Source organism: Panicum hallii, chromosome 9, assembly GCF_002211085.1.
Source record: "Panicum hallii strain FIL2 chromosome 9, PHallii_v3.1, whole genome shotgun sequence".
Lineage (NCBI taxonomy): Eukaryota > Viridiplantae > Streptophyta > Magnoliopsida > Poales > Poaceae > Panicum > Panicum hallii.
The window spans coordinates 2,993,223-3,017,992 of NC_038050.1; the positions used below are offsets into that span (position 1 = coordinate 2,993,223).

The 24,770-nt window shown below is 46.6% G+C and overlaps 3 protein-coding genes across 3 annotated transcripts; 2 read left to right on the top strand and 1 right to left on the bottom strand.

Moving 5' to 3' along the window:
• The first annotated feature begins 3,627 nt into the window (after positions 1-3,627).
• LOC112876271 (protein argonaute MEL1-like) lies at positions 3,628-6,859 on the top strand. Its single transcript, XM_025940345.1, has 8 exons — positions 3,628-4,230; positions 5,556-5,690; positions 5,823-5,968; positions 6,051-6,113; positions 6,194-6,257; positions 6,357-6,492; positions 6,592-6,665; positions 6,749-6,859. The coding sequence occupies exons 1-8, from the start codon at positions 3,628-3,630 to the stop codon at positions 6,857-6,859; spliced, it is 1,332 nt and encodes a 443-aa protein (XP_025796130.1).
• A 368-nt stretch (positions 6,860-7,227) lies between these two features.
• Positions 7,228-10,501, top strand: LOC112876279. Its single transcript, XM_025940354.1, has 12 exons — positions 7,228-7,241; positions 7,318-7,467; positions 7,564-7,697; positions 7,782-7,891; positions 7,995-8,101; positions 8,454-8,505; positions 8,659-8,882; positions 8,963-9,713; positions 9,811-9,929; positions 10,019-10,083; positions 10,169-10,207; positions 10,284-10,501. The coding sequence occupies exons 2-12, from the start codon at positions 7,367-7,369 to the stop codon at positions 10,298-10,300; spliced, it is 1,719 nt and encodes a 572-aa protein (XP_025796139.1). The 5' UTR covers positions 7,228-7,241; positions 7,318-7,366; the 3' UTR covers positions 10,301-10,501.
• A 5,766-nt stretch (positions 10,502-16,267) lies between these two features.
• On the bottom strand, positions 16,268-18,702 carry LOC112877894. Its single transcript, XM_025942271.1, has 2 exons — positions 17,329-18,702; positions 16,268-16,657 (listed from the first exon to the last, which is right to left on the bottom strand). The coding sequence occupies exon 1, from the start codon at positions 18,568-18,570 to the stop codon at positions 17,350-17,352; it is 1,221 nt and encodes a 406-aa protein (XP_025798056.1). The 5' UTR covers positions 18,571-18,702; the 3' UTR covers positions 16,268-16,657; positions 17,329-17,349.
• Between the last annotated feature and the right edge of the window lie 6,068 nt (positions 18,703-24,770).

Genomic DNA, 24,770 nt, shown 5'->3' on the forward strand with positions numbered 1-24,770 from the left:
AAAATAGTTCTAGCTGATCTAAATCTATGGGTTCTCATAATCCACTGTCATCGGCGATCAGAATTTTGGCCCGGCACGGTCAATGCAGCTGCTAGCTCGCCTAGCCAGGATTCCTGGAAGAGGACACCGCATGCTTTCGAGAAGCAAGCTTGCCTCTGGCGGCCCGGCTCCGGCCTGGCGCCTCGATCTCGTACGCGTCGCCCGCGCTGCCCTGTGACCGTATCCACCCGACCCGCGAGGCGATCGTGCGGGAGAGCGAGACGAGGGCGCTGGGCTGGCTCCCTCTGCCGCGACGTGGTGGTCCGCGTCGTCGTCGCCTGCAGCAGGGCTGGGGCAGAAGGCTCCTGCGACCTGCCACCGTCGCAGCCTGCGCGCGGTGCCGTGCCGGTCGGCCCGTCCCGGTGCAGGGACGACGCAGCACGGCTCGCTCGCTCCGCGCCGCGCCGCGCTTTCACGGAAACGGCAAGCGGGTACGATCCCGGGCGGGGCGGAGCGGAGCGGAGCGGTTGCTTTTCTCCTCGGTCGCCGGCGAAAAGAGGATTCGCGGCCGCTCGCCGCCTGGCGGGACGCGCGCCTGCCGGCCGGCCTGCAGCCCTCTGCACGCAGGCGTCACCTGCCGGCCCTGTGCCGGCGTGCAGCGGCCGACCTCCCGGCCATGTGCGCTTGCCGCTCACGCGTACCCCTTCCTTCCCAGTTCCCACATCCCAAGCACACGTACGTGCGTGGCAGCGAAACGAGCTGATATTTTGGTGCCGTTCAAACAAACGGCTCTCAAGTCGGTGCCACTGCCACCCGATAATCAGACCAGTACGTGTTGTAATGCAACCCGATAATGGCATATATAATTAAACTAGGCTTCTCACTTCTCAGCCGCTCTGCCTTGGCTGGACGCGCGCTTGCAAGCCAGAGCCCCGACCACCTGCCCTCTGCCACCCCCTGCAGCTGCAGCGCCTGCCTGCCCGGGCGGCCATGTGGCACAGGGATTTCGATTTCGAACTGCGCTAGTGGTCACCAGCTTCCACGGAAAAAACCAAATACATGGGGATCCAGATGCTAACATAACCCGGCATGACACACGGCAAGCCAACTCAACTTAGGTGCAGTGTTTCTTCCTTGACTAGAGCCTATAAACTGTTTGAGGACTGGTTTGGCACATTTGGACTTGAGACGGACTAAAGTTAACTTCAAAGGACCAATCTGTCATGCATGCATCCACCCCTAGGAAAAAGTAACCACATGCCTACACAGGGTAGCCATTCATGTTGGATCCTTAATTCTGTTCGAATCGTAATTCATGTTTCATTTTTGTCCCCTGAAATGAACCTACTGAAAGCATATTTGTGGTGTGCCCAATCTCATATACTTCCTCGATCATCTAGTAGTAAATAAATGATATAAACCATCTGGGTTTGACATGAGCCCAACTTTTATAACTTCGACCATCAACATCCAAATTTTATATAGATCGTCAACACAAGATTAACATTACAACAATCATCATATAAAATGGTTTTGATTATATATATATATATATATATAACCCTCTTTTCATTTAAGATAATATATTTCTATAGATATTTCTAGTCAAAGGTTAGAAATACGAGTATTTGTGAACGGAGGAGCCAAATGTTTAATTACTGAGGCGAGCAGCAGTTTTTCCTACCTGCAGGATTAAGGACTGAGGTAATAGAGAGGAAACGCGCCGTGTGTATGCCAAGTGGGCCACCAAAAGTCACGCAGAAAAGGAGAGACCGGGTCTGCATGCCTGCATGGCACGCGTGCATGCTCATCCCTTCGTCGATCATCGCATGCATGTTCCGGCGCTCTCTCATTTTCTCTCTCTAGCCGGTTGCATCCAAACCGCAGGCAGCTTCGTGCAGGAAAAGAATATTTTCTTCTGCTTTGGCATTAATCGCTCGGAGCCAGCAAGCCGCAAGCCTCCTGGTCCTGGCCCAAGATGAGGGTGAGCTTCTAGAAAGTACTACGCCTCCGGGACATGAGACGAGAGCAGGTGGAGACGGAGAGGTAAACCTCTCAGTCACCGCGGCCCTGCACGTGCCGCGCTCCTGCGTTGCAAGCCTGCGAGCACGCGACGACGCCCACGCGGCCTCCTCCGTCTTTGCACACGGCGCGGCGTGTCCAAACGCGGTGGTAATTTCAAGTATCGCTGCGAGTCTTCGGAGTTTGGACAGCCACGTAATTTTAAGGTTTTCCGAAAGACTGCGGCCACGTTACCACCGGAATACAAATACAAAAGGGAATTTCAAATGTAAACAAAATCGCCATAAGTTTTGTTTTTGATCCTTTTAGTACGCAATCTGATAATAATATCGCCACGAGTTGAGGAGATAATGGAACTATGATCGTCGTTTGTTCTACTTAGTTAGAATAATTCCAACTCAATTGCATGCAGCATATGACAACTCCATGTCAAGTCATACACCCTCAAAGTTTCTAAAATAAAATAAATGGAATGTAATTAGATTGCACTCAAAATTTGTGGTACCAAAAACACATAAAAATTTCATGCCATGGATGTTTTATTTATTTTTGTCCCTTGAAATTAACCTACTCGAAACATATGTTAGACCATGAATGAACTTGCATTGAAATTTTGTTTCAACCACATTCAAATGCAACAAACCGCGATAGTCTTTGAAACTTCATGTAAAAAAAGGAGGACGAATGTCCTATTGATTCCTACTGATCAGTTTCATGGGTTCAGTGTTTATTTTATTTGAATCTTTGGGGTGAATGATCAGTTTGCACTCCAGGTTTCCGGTGGTACAACTTTAGCTTCTCAACTTGAAAAAAGTCAAAATTAGTTTAATTTTGACTAAACAAATATGTCAGACTTGCCGTGGTTCATTGCCACACAGGCCTAAGATAATGTCAAGTACAAATCCCCCATCCTATTTGACTGGATTCAGAGTACCATAATGTCAACTTAAAAAAAAGCCAAATTAGTTTAGTGTCATTCAGCAAGTAACCATCCTATTTGACTGGATTCTGACCCCGGCATGACACATGTCAAGCGAACTCAGTTTAGGTGCTTCTTCGAACTAAAATCTAAAAACTAAAAACCTTTAGGACTGCCATGGCACATTCTGTACTTAAGAAGAACCAAAGTTAACTTGAAAGAAAATCTTAGGGACCAAACTATCATTCGCGCTTTGGAAAAAGTAGGCACAACATGACATCCCTACACCGGGTCTTGTGCACCATGTCCTTGCACCCACAGGACCTGAGCATCTCCACCCAGCCGGTCTAATTAACAAAAGATTTGGACCCTAAAAAGTTAATTAAGACCTAAACAACCAATGGCTCCACTGCTGCTGATCATTACTTGATCATCAAGGCAGTTGCAAAGCAGGATTAAGCCCACGTACGGACACAGACAGAGGGCGGTAACGTTACCGTTGCGTTGGGAGGCGGCGTCCTCCACCCCACCATCACCTCCATTCCCGAGCTCGCTCGCCACCTCGATCGGGTCTAGGGTTTCCTCTCCGCCGCTCCTCAACCACTCCACCACTCCCTCTCCCTCCCTTCCCCTTGCTTTCTCTCGTTCCTATCTACTGCGAGGGGAATCACCACCACCACTAGAGCCTCTGCTTCCACCCTTCTCCCATGGCCTACCGCGGCGGCGGTCGGGGTGGCCGCGGCGACCGCGGGGACCAGCAGCGCCCACCGTACAGCGGAGGCGGGCGCGGCAGCCCTGGCTTCGTGTGGCCGCCTCCGCCGTCCACGCCGCGCCCGGTGCCGGTGCAGTACCAGGTGCCGGTGGGCTACCGCGCGCCCATGGTGCTGCCGCACCAGGCCGCGTACGGGGCGCCTGCGGCCGTGTACTGGGCGCCCGCGCCATCGGGGCCTTCAGTCTCCTTCTCGCCTGCGCCTCGTGCGGTGGCGGTCACCATCCGGGCGCCTCCTCCCTCGGCGTCGGCTGCTCCGGCTCCGGCTCCGTCTGCCGCGGCGCTGGCGAAGGAGGTCGAGAAGAAACTGTTCGTGTCCGAGACCGCGCTGGCGCTGCCGGCTGCGGCTGCTGCGGCGGCCGCGCAGGGAGCCGCTGCCTCTGACGCGGAGGACGCGTCGGACGTGGATCTGGCGCCGGTCTCCAAGAAGGGGCTCGCGCACCCTGCTCGGCCGGGCGTCGGCACCGTCGGCAAGAATGTGAAGGTCCTCGCGAACCAGTTCCTCGTCGACGTCGCCGACAACAACCTCTTCCACTACGATGTGAGCTAACCCGCCCTCCTCCTCTATCTCCCCCTAGATCTACTCGATCGTATCGTGTACATGCATGCCTCGTTAGATCTGGTAGTTTGGTATGAAATATGGATTCTTATGTGGTTGTCATGTGGTGTGTGATGGTCTGCTCTCGTTTGGTTGTTGTATTTTTACTGTTCTATCGGATCAGTTTTTCTTCTGTTCTTGTGCTTTCTCGTTTGTACTTGGCCATGTGGGTAACGTTAGTTGCAGCAGTACATGAACAGCTTGCGCTTCCGATCCCATCCTGCTGATGTTTGGTTGGAGCGCACGTTCATCCTGCTGATGTTTGGTTGGAGCGCACGTTCATATGGGGTTCTCTCCTGTGCCACTGTGCAACATAGCTCCCGGTCTGCGTTTCCCCTTGCTTCGGTCGCCTGTCTTGGATCCTTGCTGAGCTTCGGGGTCGGTGGTGGGATTGATCTTGATCTGGCCACTCTCTTAGTCCATGAGAGATCGGTCCAAGCGCCCACACCTTTGCTCTTATTTTTGGTTGGTTTATCTTGAGGTAGTGGGGCTGCAGAATGCAGATCAGTTCACGTTTCGTGAAGAGCTCTTCTTAGGTGAAAGATGGCAAGCCTGAACATCAAACCGGACAAGAACTGGCGCAGATGCACTGAAAATCTCATCCTGCAGATCCTCGGCCGGTTGCATCCGTGTTTGTGTTCGTTCATTGGCTATCGTTTGACCACAAGCTTTTCCATGCAAGCTTTTGATTTTCGTTTCCTATCTTTGGCTTGCTTTCTTGTGATCCTTTTCATTCTATGCGTACACGTTAGTTGAACTTTTTTGCTTTGAACCGTCGTCAAGTCTCTTGTTCGGCTTATACACAGTGAGCCTCATGCCGTGCAACGCATATATAGTTACAAAACGATTGGTGGTTGCACAGAGGCCCCAGACGTGCCTTCTTGATCTTTTTCCTTTCTTGATTTGACAGGTGCAGTTTTTGCTGCGGGTTTTTTGCTTTTCGTATGTAGTTTGCTTTGAGGAACGATGCAGCAGTCCATGAACTTGCGATCTCATCCTGCTAGTGGATGTTGGTCGGAGCGCGCCTGTCATCCTGCTAACCGTATGTGGCATGCGGAACTTTCTGTTGGGCCGATGTGCGATATAGTTCCCTTCCTTTGTTCCGGGTTGTCTTGGTCGCTTGTTTGGATCACTGCTAATTGCTGGGGGATGTGAGAGCTCACACCTTTGAAAGCGAAACGAAAGGTTTCCTCAATTCCTGCTCCTTGTATAAAGTCTTTGTTTCGGTTCTTTCTTGCAGGAATGTAATGATTCTTTTCCTTAAGCAGATTGGAGGGCGCAACACAGTTCTTGAGCGAGCCTTTGTACGCAATGGCATACCCTTTGAAGTCCCGACTATCATCTTTGGCGCTGATTTCACACACCCACCACCAGGAGAGGACTCTGCATCATCCATTGCTGCTGTTAGTTTCTTCTCATAACTGTCAATTTCCCAATCATTATTCAGTTGTATGATCTGATCTTACCAAGTGATATTCCTGCTGTTACCTGGTTCTAGAAATGATGTTGTTGTATCTTTTCTTTAATTTGTGTAGGTGGTGGCATCAATGGACTGGCTAGAAATCACCAAGTACAGAGGTCTGGTATCTGCTCAACCACACCGACAAGAGATAATAGAAGATCTATTTACTGTCAGTAAAGATCCACAGAAGGGGCACAATGTTAATGGTGGCATGATCAGGTTAGTTTGTGATTGATCTGAGTTTACTTGCTGTTAGTTCTCATATGGTTTATCTAGGGAACTGACTTGGTCTTGTTTGTAGGGAGCTACTGATTGCTTTCCGCAGGAAAACAAACCGCAGGCCTGAGAGGATAATATTCTATAGGTATGTGTTCCAGATTCTTGTTTTCGGTTCATCTTTGTATTCTGTTGAGTGAATAATGTTGAATGATCACTCTTATACAGGGATGGTGTAAGTGAAGGTCAGTTCAGCCATGTGCTGCTTCATGAAATGGATGCTATCAGAAAGGTAACATTTTCCTGCATCATCATTTGTCTGTAATTTTGGTCTTCTTTGCTATATGCCCATGTTGATGGTTTTGTGACTATTGTCCCTTTCCGTTTCAAGGCTTGTGCTTCTTTGGAGGAAGGATATCTACCTCCAGTCACGTTTGTGGTTGTCCAGAAAAGGCATCACACGAGGCTTTTCCCTGAGGTTCATGGAAGGCGTGATATGACTGACAAAAGTGGAAACATTCTTCCAGGTAGGTTTTGGTGTCACACTGTTATTGAGTACAATATAGCTGATGCTTCTGTAAGCAGTTGCTGATCTGGGATTATCTTGTGCTTTGCTTGGGCTGCAGGAACTGTGGTTGACCAAAGGATTTGTCATCCTACTGAGTTTGATTTCTACATATGTAGTCATCCAGGTATTCAGGTAACTATGTTGGTACATTGGCACACATTCTTTTCCAGAAAATCATTTATCCAGATATTGAGTGTCAAAATATTTCTTGTCAGGGAACAAGTCGGCCCACCCATTACCATGTCCTTTATGATGAGAATCATTTTACAGCTGATGGCCTACAGTCACTGACCAACTATCTGTACTGCTGTCTAAGCCTAGGATAAGGAACTAGCTATTCTGTTTTGTTAACTGAGTCTAGGATGACAATTTCGTTTGGCTTTCACTGAATCTAGGATAGTTAATTTCTATTGTTTATTTGTATGATGTGATTTGTAAAACTGTGTTTTAGTTTAACTCAATAAAGGATTATGATTAAGATCGACTTGCATGTACTTTCCTTCAGGTTGCCATTAATCCCGAGCCAAAGTCAAGAGCAACGAACAGGGAAGTTCTTAATGAACTCATCAAGTTGCATAGGAAGTCAACTCTGGGTGGCAAATTGCCTGCCTATGATGGACGGAAGAGTCTGTATACTGCTGGTTCGCTTCCTTTTGATTCAGAGGAGTTTATGGTTACCCTGGTTGATCCGGAAAAGGAGAAAGAAAGGTCTTCCCAGATCTTATCTTGGGTCATTTTTCTGTTTTTTCTTATCTGCAGCTATTTAATCCTTTCGATTTTGTAGGGTGGAGAGAGAATACAAGATCACAATTCGAATTGCTGAAAGAACAGACATGTACCACCTTCACCAGTTTCTGCGTGGAAGACAGAGGGACATGCCTCAGGAGACCAGACAAGTACTTGATGTTGTCCTCAGGGAGTCTCCGTCTTGGAAGTATAATAGCTGTGCTCAAGTTCTTCTCTTGAATTCTCTTAACTAACCTTCTATCTGGGGCACTGACGATTCTTGGTAATAACATTTTAATTGCAGTTATGTTACAGTATCCAGATCCTTTTTCTCTACTACTTTTGGTCACAGAGGAGACATCGGCGAGGGGCTTGAGTGTTGGAGAGGTTACTACCAGAGCCTACGCCCAACACAAATGGGGCTTTCACTGAATATAGGTAACATCTTCTAATGGTATCGTGTTTTTTGTTTGATCTGTTTGATGCAGTAATTTACATTGTTTTTCCTGTTGTTTTTTTCAGATATATCTGCAACATCAGTTTTTAAGCCTGTGACAGTGATCAAATTTGTGGAGGAGTTCCTCAGCATACGTGATACCTCTCGGCCTTTGTCAGACAGAGATCGTGTGAAGGTAAAGATTTCCATGCTGTGAATCTGCAAAACCTCCTGTACAGTATGACAAGCTATTGGCTGCCTTTTGTTGACTAAACTTTCTTGACTTTAATGATGTTCAGATAAAGAAAGCACTACGCAGAGTTTGCATTGAAACAAATCATCAACAGGACCAGATCAGAAGATGCAAAATAACTGGGGTTACTCCCATGCCTATGAGCCAGCTGATGTAAGTATCTATCTGCAAAGGCTACCTTCCTTTTCCCTTTTCTGTACAGCATTTATGTTTTGGATTATTAATTATAAGATTGTGCATCTTTGCATGTGGGTGTATGTGGGCTAGGTATGCAGAAACTTCTTATCTACCAGTTACTTTCGATTGCCTATGAAGGTTGATTGTGCTTAGTTTCATACTTTTTTGCCAGCTCTTGTCATGTTATATTGCCATGATCACTAACCATCAGATTTGATGGATAAATTTTAGAATAGAGGAGCTTGTCAGGTCTCTTTTTATGGTTACTGTGTTTTTTCTCGTATTCCAGTGGATGATTTGTTGGAACCCGATATTTCTTATGTGACAGGTTTGGCGTGTCAACTAAAGTAGAAGAACATATTCACAGGAACATTGCCACTGTAAGTAACTTGATCCTCAGAACGTATATTGTGCTTATAAAGCAGCTGTTAGTCCACAAAGGAAATAATACAAAGACTCATGTGTTTGTCTTCAGCGTTCTGTATCTGCTCTAGGTGTGTTCGGTTTGGGCTAATCTAATTTCTTGTCAACAGTTTTTGGTTAAAGTTGAGGGTACATCCATCTCTGTCCGACAAAACTTGAGCACCACAACAATTAAAATGTTGGTAGAACATGCATGTGACAAGAGAGGCATCAGGAATTACGACGGTTACCCTGTTTTTCTTGGAAAGGTCTTAGATGATACTAAGCTTCTCTCTGACTGCAAAGTCTGCAACAATTGCATAGTCGAAGTCAGGGGCAGGGGCAGGGCTGGCCGGTAAGCACATTTAACATCTGACGTACATCTATCTTGAGTGCTCTTTAGTGTAAGTGTGTAACCTATAATTTTATCTCCAGGGAAAGACGAATCAAGTGCACAACTTTTGATGATGAAATGAAAGATATTGATCTGTTCAGTGTGGTTTCCCCTCTTTCTAAGACTTTAACAAACACTAAAACCCAAGAAAAGAGTGCAACATTCTTATCTGGGCAAGCTAAATGGTATGGTCGCCAAGTGTTTATCTCCTTGTGCAGGATGCACTTCAGAAAAAAGAGCTTGGATGGAAAATTTAATGCAAGTCACATCCTCTTTCATGATGGACGGGTTGTGTTTGATGAGAGTTGCATGGAGGTGGATTTTACTGGACATTCCTGCAAAAATGACTACGGTGTGATCGCAGAAATATTTAAAAAATGGTTTTGTATCCCTGATGAAGCAGAGGAAGAAGGTCGATACCCTCTCTTCGTTGCTGACTTGATTGATTATTTATTGGATTGTCCACTGGGTGAGAAATCAAATAGCGCTGCTGCTATTGCATTCCTAGTTAACCATCCTGCATTGACTACTTTTATGGATCGGATTGGGCAATGCACCACGCTGGATAGCATGGTAGACAGGCTTACTGAATTTCAGAAGTTTGAATTTGATGAAGCAGTTGGAAGCTATAATGATTGGAGTGAAAGAGTTGAAGATGTTCCTGCAATGTATGATACTCTAGTGTATGATCCTTTTAGGAGGGTTGATGCACCAGAAGAGACTCTTTATACTGAGAACCTAAGGAGTTGCTTGAAATTTGCTAGAAACCACTTCAGGCATGCAAGACCTGATGTAAGTGGATGCTCTTTTGATGCTCCTTTTTTTTTTTGTAATATGGTCGCATAGGGACATGATTATCTAATCCGCAAATGTACGCTGCTATCGATAGCTTTCGTTGGAGAGAGTTGAAGCCTCATTTTCTTTGAATTTGGTGGACTTTCTACCTATGATACTACAAGCAATTGTCAAGAGTTTTGAAGGACCCCCTGCATTTGACATGGTGACATTGTAAGTTTACAAGTTCTCCTTTTCAATTGTTTTGTATTCTGCAGGTGCAGTAATGTTTCTGTACATATTTCTTCCCCTTTTTTTGGTAGGCTTGGCGATCATGTTGCAGACAGAAAGTGCAAGAGAGATGTAGACGCGGAGAATCCTGCAAAAGGTATGCTTTCATATATGATTTATTGTTTGGATTAGCATGACGAATTGTTGGCAGCCAACTGACAAAACTGCTCATTTTCTTGCAGTGATTGCGTCTCCTTCTAAGAAGCCGAAAATAAGCTTTTGTAAGTTGCTTTCTAAAAACAGATTACTACAGTTTCTAAAACATAATATAACTGAAATTATTGCATGATTTTGCAGCGTTAAAGGGAAAATGAGTACGTTGGAGGTTCTACTTCATCGATCTGGTTGTAGAATTATGGTGTGCAAGCAAGTGTAAAGTGGCATGCTTTCTTTGTGTCACGAATAATAGGTATTTGAACAATGTGGCAGATGAAGTTGTGTGCTGCTGGGAGCGGCTGGGACTGAACAAAAGAGGTGCAGTTAGATTTTGGGCCTGCGATATTGTAGTTTACCCTTTGGGCGGTTTTGTTGCAATGCGATAAAGTTTAGATCTACTAATTTACACTCCAACTGGTGAATATCTGAGCTTCATAATTGAACCCAAAGAAACTTGATACATGTGCCCCTACAATCATCTAACCATCCCTTAGGTTCATCTATTCAAATTTAACTGAGAAAACATGCAGACATCAAATTAAGTTAGCACAAAGCTTGGAGATTTTTTCCTATTACGTCATGCACAAATTGCTGGTTGCCATTTAACATGCAGACAAGTCCTTTGCTCAGATTTCAAATTTTCTCAGGCAATAAAAAAGATCGATTAAGCTTGGAAGTATGCCAGCAGGTGTCTGGCCAATGGGGTCACATTGGTTCACAAGTTAACTGCCTTGCATCATCTGTTTTAGGTCAATTTCTCTCCGCTTAGACTAAAGATGTTGTAGTCACTTTACAGGTCAATTTGCTTGACTCCCAGTATCAATTACCATCATACGTCTCGTGGATTTCACTCTAGTATATCCTCACAGCAACTTCATAAAGAGCCCAAGCACACAACTAAAAGGGAAAGAAGCAAAGCATTCATGACATCGCTACCCTGATTAATCCCATTCTATAACATCATTATGCACAGTTTCGGGACTAGATACAACATAAGCCATGCACATTTTTTCCAGAAAAATGACTGAGATAACAAAAGAATTACACTGCTATGCATTGTTATTTTGTATTTAAAGCCCATCGCCACATGGTTTATAAAACAGGACATGAAAGAATGTTACAGGAGACTCCTTGTTAAGGAATGCAAAGAATTGTTCAAAATGAAAGGGTTACAGAAATGCACGAGTTTAAGAATATATAACAAACGCGTATGGTTGTTCTAGGACAAGTAGCTTTAAGGCTAAAGAGTCGTGTGCTTACAGCTGCTGCATAAAGAATAACTTCTGATGACAAAGACACCAGTAATTCAGTGGAGATTTGTATCAAAAGAATATATTTCAATGGATATGTTCTCTGGTGTAAGTAGACATATATCAGAGCCAAGCAATGCATGAAGGATTCAAACATCCAAAGTAGTAGCGATAATGCTTTCAGGGCATCGGAGATTTCCAGAGACAAAATAAACCACTATTTCTACATCACTAGTGATGTCGAAGTTGAATTAGATTAAAGTAGCTACCTTGAACTCGAATCCATCTATCAATCAAGTTATCAGATCGATTTGGCAACGATCCTTCCCCTGTTCTTCAGTTGCCCTAGTCAGGTTCACCCTGACACATGAAAAACACAACACAGATCGACCATTAATATCAGAAGTCCAACAAAAAAGCCACGACAACTGGACAAGGGGACCTGATTCTCGTCAGTGATTCAAAGGGGAAGAAGCAGTCGCTGGAGAAATCCACCTCTGCCTACAGTGCAGCTATGCAAAGGAGCTCTGGTTCCTGGTGAGCCAGTGGACTGATCAACAAGTCAGAGGGCCGGATGGTGATGACTGATGAGGAAAGCAGAGAGCTGGTGGAGCAAGATGCTAGACACAGCCAATTTTCTTATGTACACAACTTGACGCCTGTGGAAAGAGAGAAATCACCGCGTTTTTGACAACAAACATGCATCTTCGTCCAGCACAGGTGCTTGGACTGCTCCAAGAAGACATCAAGCAGTGACAACGTGCGTGTCGAACGGCGGTGCTCGGGGAGAGTGTTACCTAGTTTTTTTTTATGTTAACTTTAGTTTACATAGAGAGAGAGAGCTCTTTATTTTATATAATATCGAACGTATTGTAACCTTGATTCTGTTCCTTCTTAAATGCTGAGATTCAGCAGTGCTCCTGCTTTTCTTTAAAACAAAAATCGCTGGAGAAAGGAGTCGCTCGCTCCATGGATCATCGTAGTCCATGTCCCATCTCTCCCTCTTGCCCCCTCTACAAGAACCTTATGGTCTGCACTGGCAACGACTCCCGGGACAAATTGATCCCAACATCGAACCCCTAGTAGACTAGAATCCACAAATCAGGAGCCCAAAAATTTCTAGAGGAATCAAGTACCTAATACACCAAAGAAATTAATTTGTATTAAGCAACATGATCTTCAGTAAAGGACGAAATTGAATATAGGCTTACACAGCCTTCCAATACCATGAAACAGCAAAAACATGCAAGGATCTCTATGTCAACAAATGGTAATAACACCACAAACAATTAACTGACAAATTCAGCTCAAAGTGGCTGTTAAAACTGAACTTGATAGAAATGGAGCCAGAGTATGTTTAGATGCCAATCTTGACGGTATCAAGATAACAAATCATATCTCAGGCCTAACTACAATCTACATTGCCACTAAACCAAACCATGAATCCATGATCAATAAAGGTAATTTGCTTCTGGTTATACTCTCAATAACACACAATAAAAAATGATCCATTAATGAACCAGACAGTAAAATAATACCACTTCTTCCTCCATTCATGCACCCTTTTCCTTTCTTTGCTATGCGATACCAAAAGTAATTGTGTCATCCTTTTCCTTTGGTTGTGGCCGCATTGAAGCCCTTCATGTGGGTCCGTCATCCATATGGGATAGCAAAAATAGTACATCTTATTTCCAGTTCATGGAACACACCAAGGTAATTTCTAAGGAATTTTAGATAACTCATCATGTTTAAATGGAGCCAAATATTGCTCAGCATAAAAATTAAGGATGAAGGCATTTGTTGACATGCTCACCGGATCAACATTACAAAAAAGTGATCTAAACATCACCAGCCTATTCCAAAAGCAAAGAGAGAAATCATCACCCATACACTGGATTTTTAAGGCCAAAAGTTGAATTTAACCAAGTTAAATCCTTCCTCCTGTACAGTATAGATGTAAAAGATTCAGAAAACAATCCTTGGCCAAAAGCTTCAGAAGTGATGTAAACTCTCAGCCTATTCTTGCACTCAAAACTGATAAAGGAATTGATGCAAATAAAACAACAATTCTATGCACTATTAATTACACCATGATCAAGTCCATAATTATGCCGTGTTCATGGTTAACAAATCTGGACAATGAAATGCTGCATAAAAGAAGAGCAAGCAAGAGGTCATGTTCAAGGACTGAGTATGTACTTTTTGCAGCAGTCAATACTTGCAGTAAGTGTGAATAAAACAAGAACAGTTAAACCGGCGGTGTAGCTAAATATCTGATGTTTTGAAAGGCAGCTAAGCTTACAAAATTCTATAAAATGTCTTTCTATTCTCCCTGAGAGGATTTTGGATGCATGAATGTAAGAATTTTTGAATAATCGTAGAGCTCTGAAAGATTTAAACAACAAAATTCCATATATTAGACAGCAGCAGGTCCTGAAGCCAGCATAACATTGTTATTTGCAGATTTCTAATAATGGGAAAGGTAAGACACTCCAGAATATGAGGCATGGACTATATCTCTTACCATAAAGATTAAACACACTGCTGGATAAAATAGGAAAGCTTCATGCGGAAATAGACTAAGTGACTTGTATCAAGGAAGCAGGTCTTTTTTCTATTACTAAATTGGGTAATTGGTAGCTATACCATCTGAAAATTGAAAAGCATGTTGAATCAGCAGACACAACTCAAACTGAAGTATAAAAAGTGTTGAAACTGCAATCTTGAACGTGTTGAGAAGGATCAATTATCAAGCTCCATAGAAGGATCCAAAATATTTATAGTCTCTTGCAAAAGAAACCATTCATAGTTGGCGTCCAAACACACGTTGAGCTAAATGCTAAGTGATATTCATTATGGTGAATTGTGCTAACTGAATTTCAGAAAGTAGTTTGATACTTCATTCAAAACTATAATCAACCATCTTGACATGGAAGGATGGTTTCTGCAGCTCTCAAGAGTTAACACAGGTGCGGAAAAAGGGATTCATACCATAATCTTGTTGACCCTGTGGTTCGTCTGGAAAGAGCAAAATAATAGGATCTTTCAAAGTACCCAACGTACGGTCCGTCTTCTACTCGTGGATCTCCAGGATGAGGCCAGGGTGTGGTGTTTAGCAGGTGCAAAAGATCTTAGCCTACCAGTTGCTCCCCCTGACCGTGAGTAGTAGATAGTTTTTTCCCCCTCCAATTGGGGCGGTCTGCACCATTGGAGCTTGTGACATGCGCTTCCTGCGCCTGTAAAACTCTATTTCTTCTTATTAATTCAAACTTCAGGGCATATTCAACCCATGCATATAAGTTTAGTTTTTTCAGTACCAAGTCAAGCAACAGAGCTAGAGGCCGGTTTCCCTTTTGACCCAACTGCAGGATCCTGAAATCTAAATTACTTGACCCAATTATGCTCTGATCTTGTAGCTTCTGCATGCATCAGATACACGTAGTTTTTCTACCAAGTAGGCATGCAAGTACCAAATCAAGCAACAGAACCTAGAGGTTTTCTTTTCGATCCAATTGCAGCATTCTGAAATCTAAATTACTTGACCCAGTTATGCTCTAATCTTGTAGCTTCTGCATGCATCGGATGCACGATTAGGCATCAAAACCATTCATCCCCATGTCTCGCTGCAGGCTCGGAGGGACTAACCTCGTGTGCAGCATCCAGGGAATCAGAGTTCGCCAATAATGCCGGTGGTTTTGTCAACTCATGGTGTCTCGCCCACTGCTTCCGGCGGGCTCGGCTGCGGCAGCCGCTCCTCTCGACACGGCGCAGGCTGATTGGGGAGGAGGAGCGGCTGATCGGCGATGATAGCATTGCTGCAGATCGAGCGGCCCATGCAGGAGGGGTTGTGCCTGTGGGCTATAACACAAATGACACGCCAGAGGCATTGGCTGCAAGGGAATTTCATGAGGTAAAAGTCCAGGTTTCTAGCGTATGGTTCCTTCAAATTTTTCGTGCACACCATTGAAGCTAGGTGTAACTTCCGAAACTATCGATGCTGCTGCTGATTTCAATCTCTTTTCATCCTAGGAGCATCAAGTCTATGTTGACGCAGTTGCTGCTTTGTGTGCGGATCGAATTGTGTGGCGTGAAGATGGTGTTGCCACTTATCAAGAGCTAGACAAATCCGGATAAGGATACCTAACTGACAGTACTGGCACTCTTCTATAGTAATAAATGGAACTCTAAAGCCCCTGCCAGTTTTACACAAGGCAGTGGGGTACATAGCTTGACATGTTGTTCCTAGCCGTCAGGTGTTCTTCTCATTGTCCTCGCCACTGCTCGGATCCTCAAAAGATTTTACGCCCTGCTGTAGTGCTTTAGACTGGATTTTGCATCTGATTCATGCGCTGATAAATAGTGAATCATAAGTCGCAACTGTAAAGGAAATGCAAAACGATATATTTCATTTCTGAAAAGAACAGAATAGCTGGTACAATTTAATTTACAACCTCACTGTGGGTACGCACTGAAATCACTGGCAAAGAGGTTAGGCCACAGATAACGTCAGCTGTTGTTGGACATTCATTTAACAGCCCCAACCAGCACACAACCATTCGAAAATGTAGAGGCATGGACATCCACGATGGATGTAGGGTACAATACCCGATTTCTCAATGAACAAAATGAGGAATCCTGAATTCCAGATCATAGAACATTGTAACTCTGCTGAACATTGCAAATATAAAGAGATGTGACAGCCACCCACTGAAGTACTGAACTACTATTTTCACATTCATAAACAATCTACCATTGATTATTGATAATCACTGGGATAGGTTTTAATCAATATGAGCAAAATAGAACCTAGGGAAAACACGGAAACAAAATATGCATCAAACTTTAGCTGGATACCAGAGGACGAATGAGCAGTAATGAAAATCATAAAAACAAAAAACAGCATAGCAAGGATAAAAAGGCCACCACTGTTGTGGTACATGGTTCATAGATAATCCCCACAAGCACACGAATCCAAAGTGCCACACAGCAACCGGCAAATATTACATGCCACTAGCCATTCAACACAGCTACTAATATCCGATCATAAGTTACCAATAATATTGACCAGGTCCTAGTTAAAATAGAACACATTCAACCATGCTCTCCCCAACAGCTAAGAAAGACCATGTAATGATGCTTAATTACACATGATATAACGAAGAGATAGATCATCCAAAGTTTCAACTTCACATGATTCGGTTGCGGAGGTCATTCAAACTTCATCTTTTTTCCACTTGCCCCCATCCCAATTGCTTCCACCGCTCACTAGCAGAAACAGACATATTTGTCAAAATATAAACAGCTCTTTACCTACTTCAAGGGTGTTCTCACAAATGTGGGTCGCAGCACAAAATAACATAATATAAACAGCGCTTTCATTCAAGAATAAAAGTTGGAACAACTTTGGAAGAAACAGCCAAACAGTGTCGACGACAATTAAGGATATCGAAGTTTATCACTAACATTTCAACAGTGTCGTATTTTCTAAGATTAATTAGGAATACCGACATAACGACATCATGCTACGGACATCAAGGCATTTCACAAAGATAACCTAATGAAACAGGAGCGTATGCTAACACTTGCACTTCTCACAGCTTCAAATTCAGTGTTAAATTTTACTTGGGAATACTGCCACATGGTACACGGGACAATCTGAATTCAGATCTATTTAACGGAGACACTTGTTTGTATTCATGTAAGGAACAGTTGTCTAATCTTAATGAGAAGTGTAAAGTAACTGACACTAAAACCACGGGAGCAGTTGTAATACGGAGCATTGTGGGCCTAATAAGTCAGTAAATTTTTACTCTAACTGGATGTAAACAAACAGGAATTCACATTTAATCGTGAGCAGCCACACAAAAGCATAAAAACAATGCAATTGGAATTGATAAAACTGAGTATGTGTTCTACGTAGTGGTATTAGTATGTACCTGTTAAGATGTTGAGCACCACTAGGAGGCATTGATGACAAGGATGCGACGCCAACGCAACAATGTTCTTGGGGAATTGTCCTGGGTGGCGGAGATGACCATGGCTTTGCGCATGTCAACAGAAAGCAGGAGCTGCGCTCTTTCAACCTTGTAGCCTTCCACGTCATCCACACGACCCCCAATGACAAGGTAGACTACATCATGTTCCTGCGTGCTCAGCATAGGGAACAATGGCGTGATCCGCGGAACACCCTTGGAGATAAGTGTCTTGTCTGCCCAGAGATCGTCTAGACGCAGCACCCTGTCTTTCATCCAGGTAGGGGATGGCCCATCCAGGTCCAGGGCAAAGGTAACGAGCGCAATTGGGTTGTGTTCCACGAAGCCCTCCATCGTGAGAAACTTGATGGTGCCGTCGACGCAGGCCATGGTGCAGAAGTCTTGCGGGATCAGCCGCCGGTGGTGGTGTTCGCCGATGGAGCAGCTATGGGGCAGCGGAACAAAAGACATGCCCAAGTCCGGCGAGTCGACCTCGCCATTGCGTCCCAGATCGCAGAGCAGCAATCCGTGGAGAAGATCAACCCAGCACAAGAGGTTCCTGCTTTGGACGGAGAAGGACTTGTGAAGCCTCCACGTGTGGCGCAGCTCGGCAGGGAGGCGGCCAACCCTGTAGACCCACTCGCTGCGCTGCCAGAGACAGAGCTTGGCGAACCCAGGCACCCCGGGCTCGGCGGGCGAGGGGAGTTTGAAGAGCAGCTCGGCCAGGACGAAGGAGCCACCTTCGCGTGCCATGATGACGGCCCCGGCGGAGCCGACGCACGAGTAAGGATAGGAGTTGTGGTGGACACCGGGGATCCTGGAGAGCGAGGAAGATGCGGTGTCCACGAGCAGGTAGCATCCCCCGTACTTGGAGATTGGGCGGTAGGAGCCGACGTAGATGAGGACCAGGTTCTTGTCGGCGGCGACGGCCATGCCGGACTGCTCGTTCCATACGTATCCGTGTTTTCGGAACGGATGGGATGGGTGCGGCCGCACCATGGTGAGGCAGCTTACCCCCGGGGGGTCCACGACCTGCAGATCTGGCGTCATGGCCAGCATGTACCTGGCAATATCTGCTTCGATGGCGTCAACGCTTGGAATCGGCTCTGATGATGATTGCCGCCGGGTGGTGCCGCCGACCACGCCCGCTACGGGATGCTTGCGGAAGTAAACAGCGCGGTCGAGCAGGACGCAAGCAGGGGCCATGGCGCAAAGAACTGTACGGTCGGGTCGAGGAAGAATTGCAGGGTAGGCGAAGCTAGGTTTGTTGGATCTGACCAAGAAAGATGGCGGCGGGCGGAGAAGGAAGAAGAAGCGGAAGGAATTGGGGAATTTCCCTGCGTCGCGACAAGAAGTAGGGTGCGGTCGTGCGGAGACTCCTGGGCTATGTGAACCGACGGATCCAGCATGGACGAACGGATCTGCGCGGGCTCAGTCCGATCTAGAACATTTTGTACATGGTCCAAAAAGAAAATCCCACGCAGCAGTGATGTCCTTGTTCGTGGTATATTTTTGGACAAATCCCTAAATTACTTCATCTTGTCATTCTAGGTCCAAATGCAGTCTGGTCCTTTCTTAGCTTCTCGCTCCTAGTCGTCGGCGATTTTCTTATGCAGTCTTCAAGCAAAGTGATAAGAGACGAAGATGACACGGTACAGATGTACCTCCCCTGCTCAATTGCTCCATCCATCTCTCCCTCTCCCGGGGCTAAGGTTTCACCCTATGGGATTACACCGTGCTCTGCTCGTCTAGGCCTCGAAAGCCATACTAGCACCGCAATTCAGTTCTGATCAATTTGGATTGCTCTCATTCGGTTTAGAGCTTTTCTTCTTCTATTCTGAATCTGTTCAGCTCGCTACAGACTATTACAAGTCATAACATCGAACATTGAGGATGGTATTCTGAAAGAAAGGTTTCTAATTAGCTTACCGACGTAATCATTTTATTTTTTTCATACTTACAACATAAATTAAACAAAGCACTCGTTGAACCTGTGGAGTCTTTTTTTTATCATGCACAGCAAACAACTTTAGCATCGATATGAAACATTTGTGAACGTGAGATAAGAGTCCATCCTAACAGAGTTGTTAACTTGTGTACCGGTGTACAGGCGCTGACTGACGGCCGCTGGATCAAAGATGAAGCGTCCCCCATCAGGGAAGACTAAAAAGTGTTGCTTTATCAGTCCCAGGAGGTTGATAACACTTTTATTACATCAGATGGTACATCACCGTACAACTCTAAGCGGTAATGGGCAGTGAAGCGCCACTATCGCGAGGATTACAACTAAAACCCACACTACTACACTAGCTACAAAAAGAGGATCATTAGAGTCTTGCGCCATGCGGAACTCCAACGGTGGCCTTAACCACAGGCAAGACTGGGTGCAGGACGAAACCCTACTCGACGTCTTCGGGGATGTAGTCTGGATGTTCCACTGTAAAAGTAAGAATAGGATGAGTACAAACGTACTCAGCAAGTCCAATCACACCCACGGAGGGGGTATAACAGAAATCAATGCACAGGACAATCCAAGGATAAGGTTATGGTTCATTTGCGGAAAACTGGGTTGTATGCGAAGGTTTGTTTAAAAACATTTTCCAAAACAAGTTTTCTAGTACCAAGGAGCACACGATGTCGATCCACACAGGATCCAAGTTTTAAATTGCTACCGGACTCCCCGTCCGCCATAGCATACGGCAAAACTGCCGGACACTTTCCAAACATCTCGCACCAACCCAACCATTCCCGGAGAGAAACACTAGATATGTGACCACACCATAACTTGTCCAATACCGTGGGCACGGCTATTCGAATAGATTTTTAACTCTACAGAGGTGTGCAACTTTACCCACAGGTGGGGTACCACAGCACGATCACCTTAGTGTAGGTGCAGATCCCAACAAAGTCATTACCCACCTTAGTTAGACCTGACTAGCCACCACGGGATCCATCAAGGGGTCATTCGACCTATCTCCGAGGTTTAACCGGGGCATAAGTCACATAGAGCTTATCCCTTCTCCTTGATCACCCGTTGCTCTCAGCTCTCCTGATGGCTATCAGGCTAACTAGTAGGACTTATGCTAAGCCGTTGCCCATACAACGGTCAAGTGGTTTGCATGACAGGAAGCTAGGTGAGATGACACATCAACTCGGTCCTTAGGGGTGACAAGATGGATATCTCCCTTCCTTGCCCTACCACACAGGTACGAGCACACCAACGGCAATTCACACAGAAATGCCATCCATCCCGTCTGACTCATCTTTCAAAACCACATTTTATCCCTTCCCACACACACGCATTTTCTTTATAAAATCAGGTGGTCAAGGTATGGTTATCACAACAAGGGTGGCTAACCTACCATGTTTACAGCACGCAAAACCATGCAATTTTATAAAACAGGCCACTGGGTAATGTTTATAAAAACTAGGACAGAAACATGCATCAAAGGGCGGGATTGAACTTGCCATCATCAAACCCTTGCGGGAGGTCCTGATCGAAGCACTGTCCCTCGGGTTCGGGGTCGCAGAACTGGTCCTCGTGCGCTTGTGTCGGTGTTTAACCGGCTGCCCACCGAGAGATATACCCAAGGTGGTAAGTTTTGGGTGAGGAGACGCCAAGATCAGGAACTCGAAGGTGCAAGGAACACAAGACTTAGACAGGTTCGGGCCGCACGGAGCGTAACACCCTACGTCCTGTATAGTTTGTATTGCCTTTGGTGTAGAATGACCTAATGATCTTCTGTCTTGAGAGGGGTCCCTGACCTCCCTTATATATCCGAGAGGCCAGAGTTACAAAGACGCTAACCAACACCAGCTGAGGAATCGTACCAGAACATATCTCGAGTAGATTCCCCCTGTATCGGTTAGCTCTATCTCCTATTTAAACAGGATAAATAAGAGATAGACCAGATGAATAAGAGATAAGACGGACTTAATCTCTTAGACCTCTTTAAACTACGCTACGCAACCAGCCCGGTGGCCCCGGGTCTGACAAGCCCCCGAGCTCTTCGTAGCTGAGTACTGCAGGCTTATCGAGTACTTCCGAAGCAGTCTTCGACTTCTTCCGACGCTTCGTCTTGAAGTCCTTCGGGTACTTGCTCGGCTGCATCGAAGCTATGAGGTGCTCATGCCCCGAATTTTCGCTATGGTGTGCGATTTGGAAAATCGCACTCCATATGGAGTAGCCCCCGAGCCTTAGGTTGAATCGGAGAATCAGGCTGAGGGTCCCGTTAATCTGAAATCCTGCTTATCCTTCAAATAAATTTGAAAAACAAGTAGTCGATGCCACGTACCCCGCAGCCCCCGAGCCTTGAACCCAAATCTCCCAGGTTTGGGAAAAAGGATCCAAGAATCGTGGCATTGGTGTTATGCTGGAATCCCGAGAAAATTTTTTCGCCTTCTGCATAGTGAAATTAAGCCTCCCGCTGGTTTATTTAACCGCGCGGTGACTTAAAGCTTCCTCTGTGCTCTCAGTCTTCATACGAGTCGACTTCGAGTAGTTTTGCGGCGCCCAGCCCCCGAGCCTGGGAACTAGCGAAACTGTGATGGCACGCCGTGCTGCCTGGAGGGTTGTTGCCGAAGCTTGATCTGAAAAAAGACAATGCATACATTATGTAGCATAATGCAAAGATACCGAGTAGTACTAGTAGTACTCAGTAATAATGTGAAGGAACCAAAATTCATTCGGTGTAAAAATTTCGCGTCTTGCTCTTGCTAGGCCATGTAATTTCCTCGGGCAGTTAGCCTGTTACGTTTAAGCACCTGATCCCTGATGGCCGTAGACCATAGCGTAGGGAGCTTAGTCGCATGCACGCGTAGGAGCATAGGCTTACAGAAGAGTCGAGGTTTCACGGATTAAGGCGTGTGCCACCCGAGTACTTTAGTAACCGTTAAGAGAAGACAAAGAAGTCGTCATACGACAAATAGGATGCGCAGTGCGCATAAAGTAGTCGGCGAGAGCGCGTATGGCAACACGCAAAGATCTATACTCCCATAGGGTGTAGTCCCATGAAGCCTCCAGCACTCAGAACACAACCTTGTGGCGTAGCCTCCGTAGTCAGTGTCCTAAGGCCGTGGCTAAGCCGCCAGCACTTGGTGCATTAAGTCTGTGGCTGTCGGTTAGCATCCTAGGAGTAGTCGATCAGGGCGTAGCCCCCGAGGGTTTCATGCCCATCGAGAGGCGTACCCGAAAAGATAGCCGATCCTGTGAAGAACAAGTCGGAAAAGGTATAAATCACTTAGCTTGATTCGTGGACGAATATCGACGAAGCTGTGGAGCTTGTTGATGGAGCTGCGGCGGTTTACTGATGAAGCTCGACTAGTCGGAGTCGATTCCGACTTGTTTCTAGTCGAGATGAGTAGTCGAAGTAGTCGTCGGCGCGCCACCGATAGTTCTCGTGAAGTCGAAGTGATCGCCGGCGGGCCGCCGAGCCTTCTCGCGGAGTCGAAGTAATCGCTGGTGGGCCGCTGAGCCTCCTCGTGAAGTCGAAGTAGTCAAACTCATCGCTGCTGCGCGCGGACATTGTGGCACAAGCCGAAGTTGAACTGGGTCGTCGAGGTCGGCGGCCGCTGTGCATCGGCGTTGCAGCGCGAGGTGAAGTCGAGCTGAGTAGTCGAGGTCGATGTAGCCGTTCGCTGAAGGATCCGATCTCGAACTCGATGAATCGATCCGCCGATGCACATGCATGAAGGTAGCAATCCGCCACCTGGTAAACTAGAAAGATGCCATCGAGTTCGCCAGTGGATCATCGATGCGCTCCCCTACCTGGCGCGCCAGCTGTCGGTGTTTAACCGGCTGCCCACCGAGGGATATACCCAAGGTGGTAAGTTTTGGGTGAGGAGACGCCGAGATCAGGAACTCGAAGGTGCAAGGAACACAAGACTTAGACAGGTTCGGGCCGCACGGAGCGTAACACCCTACGTCCTGTATAGTTTGTATTGCCTTTGGTGTAGAATGACCTAATGATCTTCTGTCTTGAGAGGGGTCCCTGACCTCCCTTATATATCCGAGAGGCCAGAGTTACAAAGACGCTAACCAACACCAGCTGAGGAATCGTACCAGAACATATCTCGAGTAGATTTCCCCTGTATCGGTTAGCTCTATCTCCTATTTAAACGGGATAAATAAGAGATAGACCAGATGAATAAGAGATAAGACGGACTTAATCTCTTAGACCTCTTTAAACTACGCTACGCAACCAGCCCGGTGGCCCCGGGTCTGACAGCTTGGTCACAGTCGGGATCTTCCTCGTTCACTCCGGGTCCTACGGCGCAAACAATCAAGCACACAATCAATCGAAAGAACTAAAAGCTTTTATCGTTGAGCTTGTATCGGAAATAATTTGGTTACGGAGATAGGGTTAATATTTTTGGGTGGTTTCTTAATGGCATGGCTAGAACTATACTAGAAAGGGTGTGGTGAAGTTTCAGGTCGATCGGAGGTCGTTTGGCGCATAAAATGACGAGGCGAAGGGGGTTTCAGGGGCTAAACAGGGGTCCAGGGGCTTATTCGTAACTATCCGGAAAGAGTAAGGACCTATTTGCGAATCCTAGAAATACCCTAGGCATGCTAAAAGGGGTCGGGTATATTTAGGTTTTTATGTAATGGAGGGGTTCAGTTTGTAATAATAGAAAGGGCAAGGTTTCTTTTGCGAAAGGAAGTAAATAGGGGGGTCCTCGTTTTAGGGAAAAAGGAAAAAGACCAGGGGCCTTGTGGCAATTTGCCACCTTCTTCCTCCTCTCCCACGGAAACAGGGGAGGGAGGTGGGAGCGCTCGGTGCCGGCCGATTCCCGCGGCCCGGAGCTCGACTGCGGCTCGGGATTGGGGAAAAAGGGAGAGGGAGAGGGGGGGATTTGATTCCCGTCCTCACCTCTGGCCGGGGCGGCGTGGGCAGACCGGTCGACGGGAGCGGGCGGCGGCGGCTCTGGAAGATTGGCGCGGCGGCGTTGGAAGCTCGGGAGGCGGCGGGTGGTTGCGGTGGAGGCTGTGGGGGAACGAGGAGCGGGGCGGGGGCCTATTTATAGGCGGGTTGAGGCGGTGGGGAGGCCGGAGGTAGATGGAGGCCGGCGAGCGGCGCGGAGCGCCATTAATGGTGCTCGGCTGTTTGCTTATGTCGCGACGCGACGTGCGGCGAGGGCGCCGAGGTGCCGTACGTGGGGCTGTGCCGGCACAGGAGCAAGGAAGCGACGGCGCGCGCGGCGGGGCGGAGCGTTGGCGGCGGGCGGTGCGGCACGCGCGGGGGAGCGCTCTTGCGCGTGCGCGTGCGGCGCGGCGAGGGGCGGGCCGGGGGCGGGGTGCGAGCGACGGACGGCATGGCGCGGCGCACGGCCACGCGTTGCGCGTGCGCGTGCGTCGCGGCACAGCCGGGCAGGGGCTCACGCGCGGCGCGGCAGGGGCTCGCGCG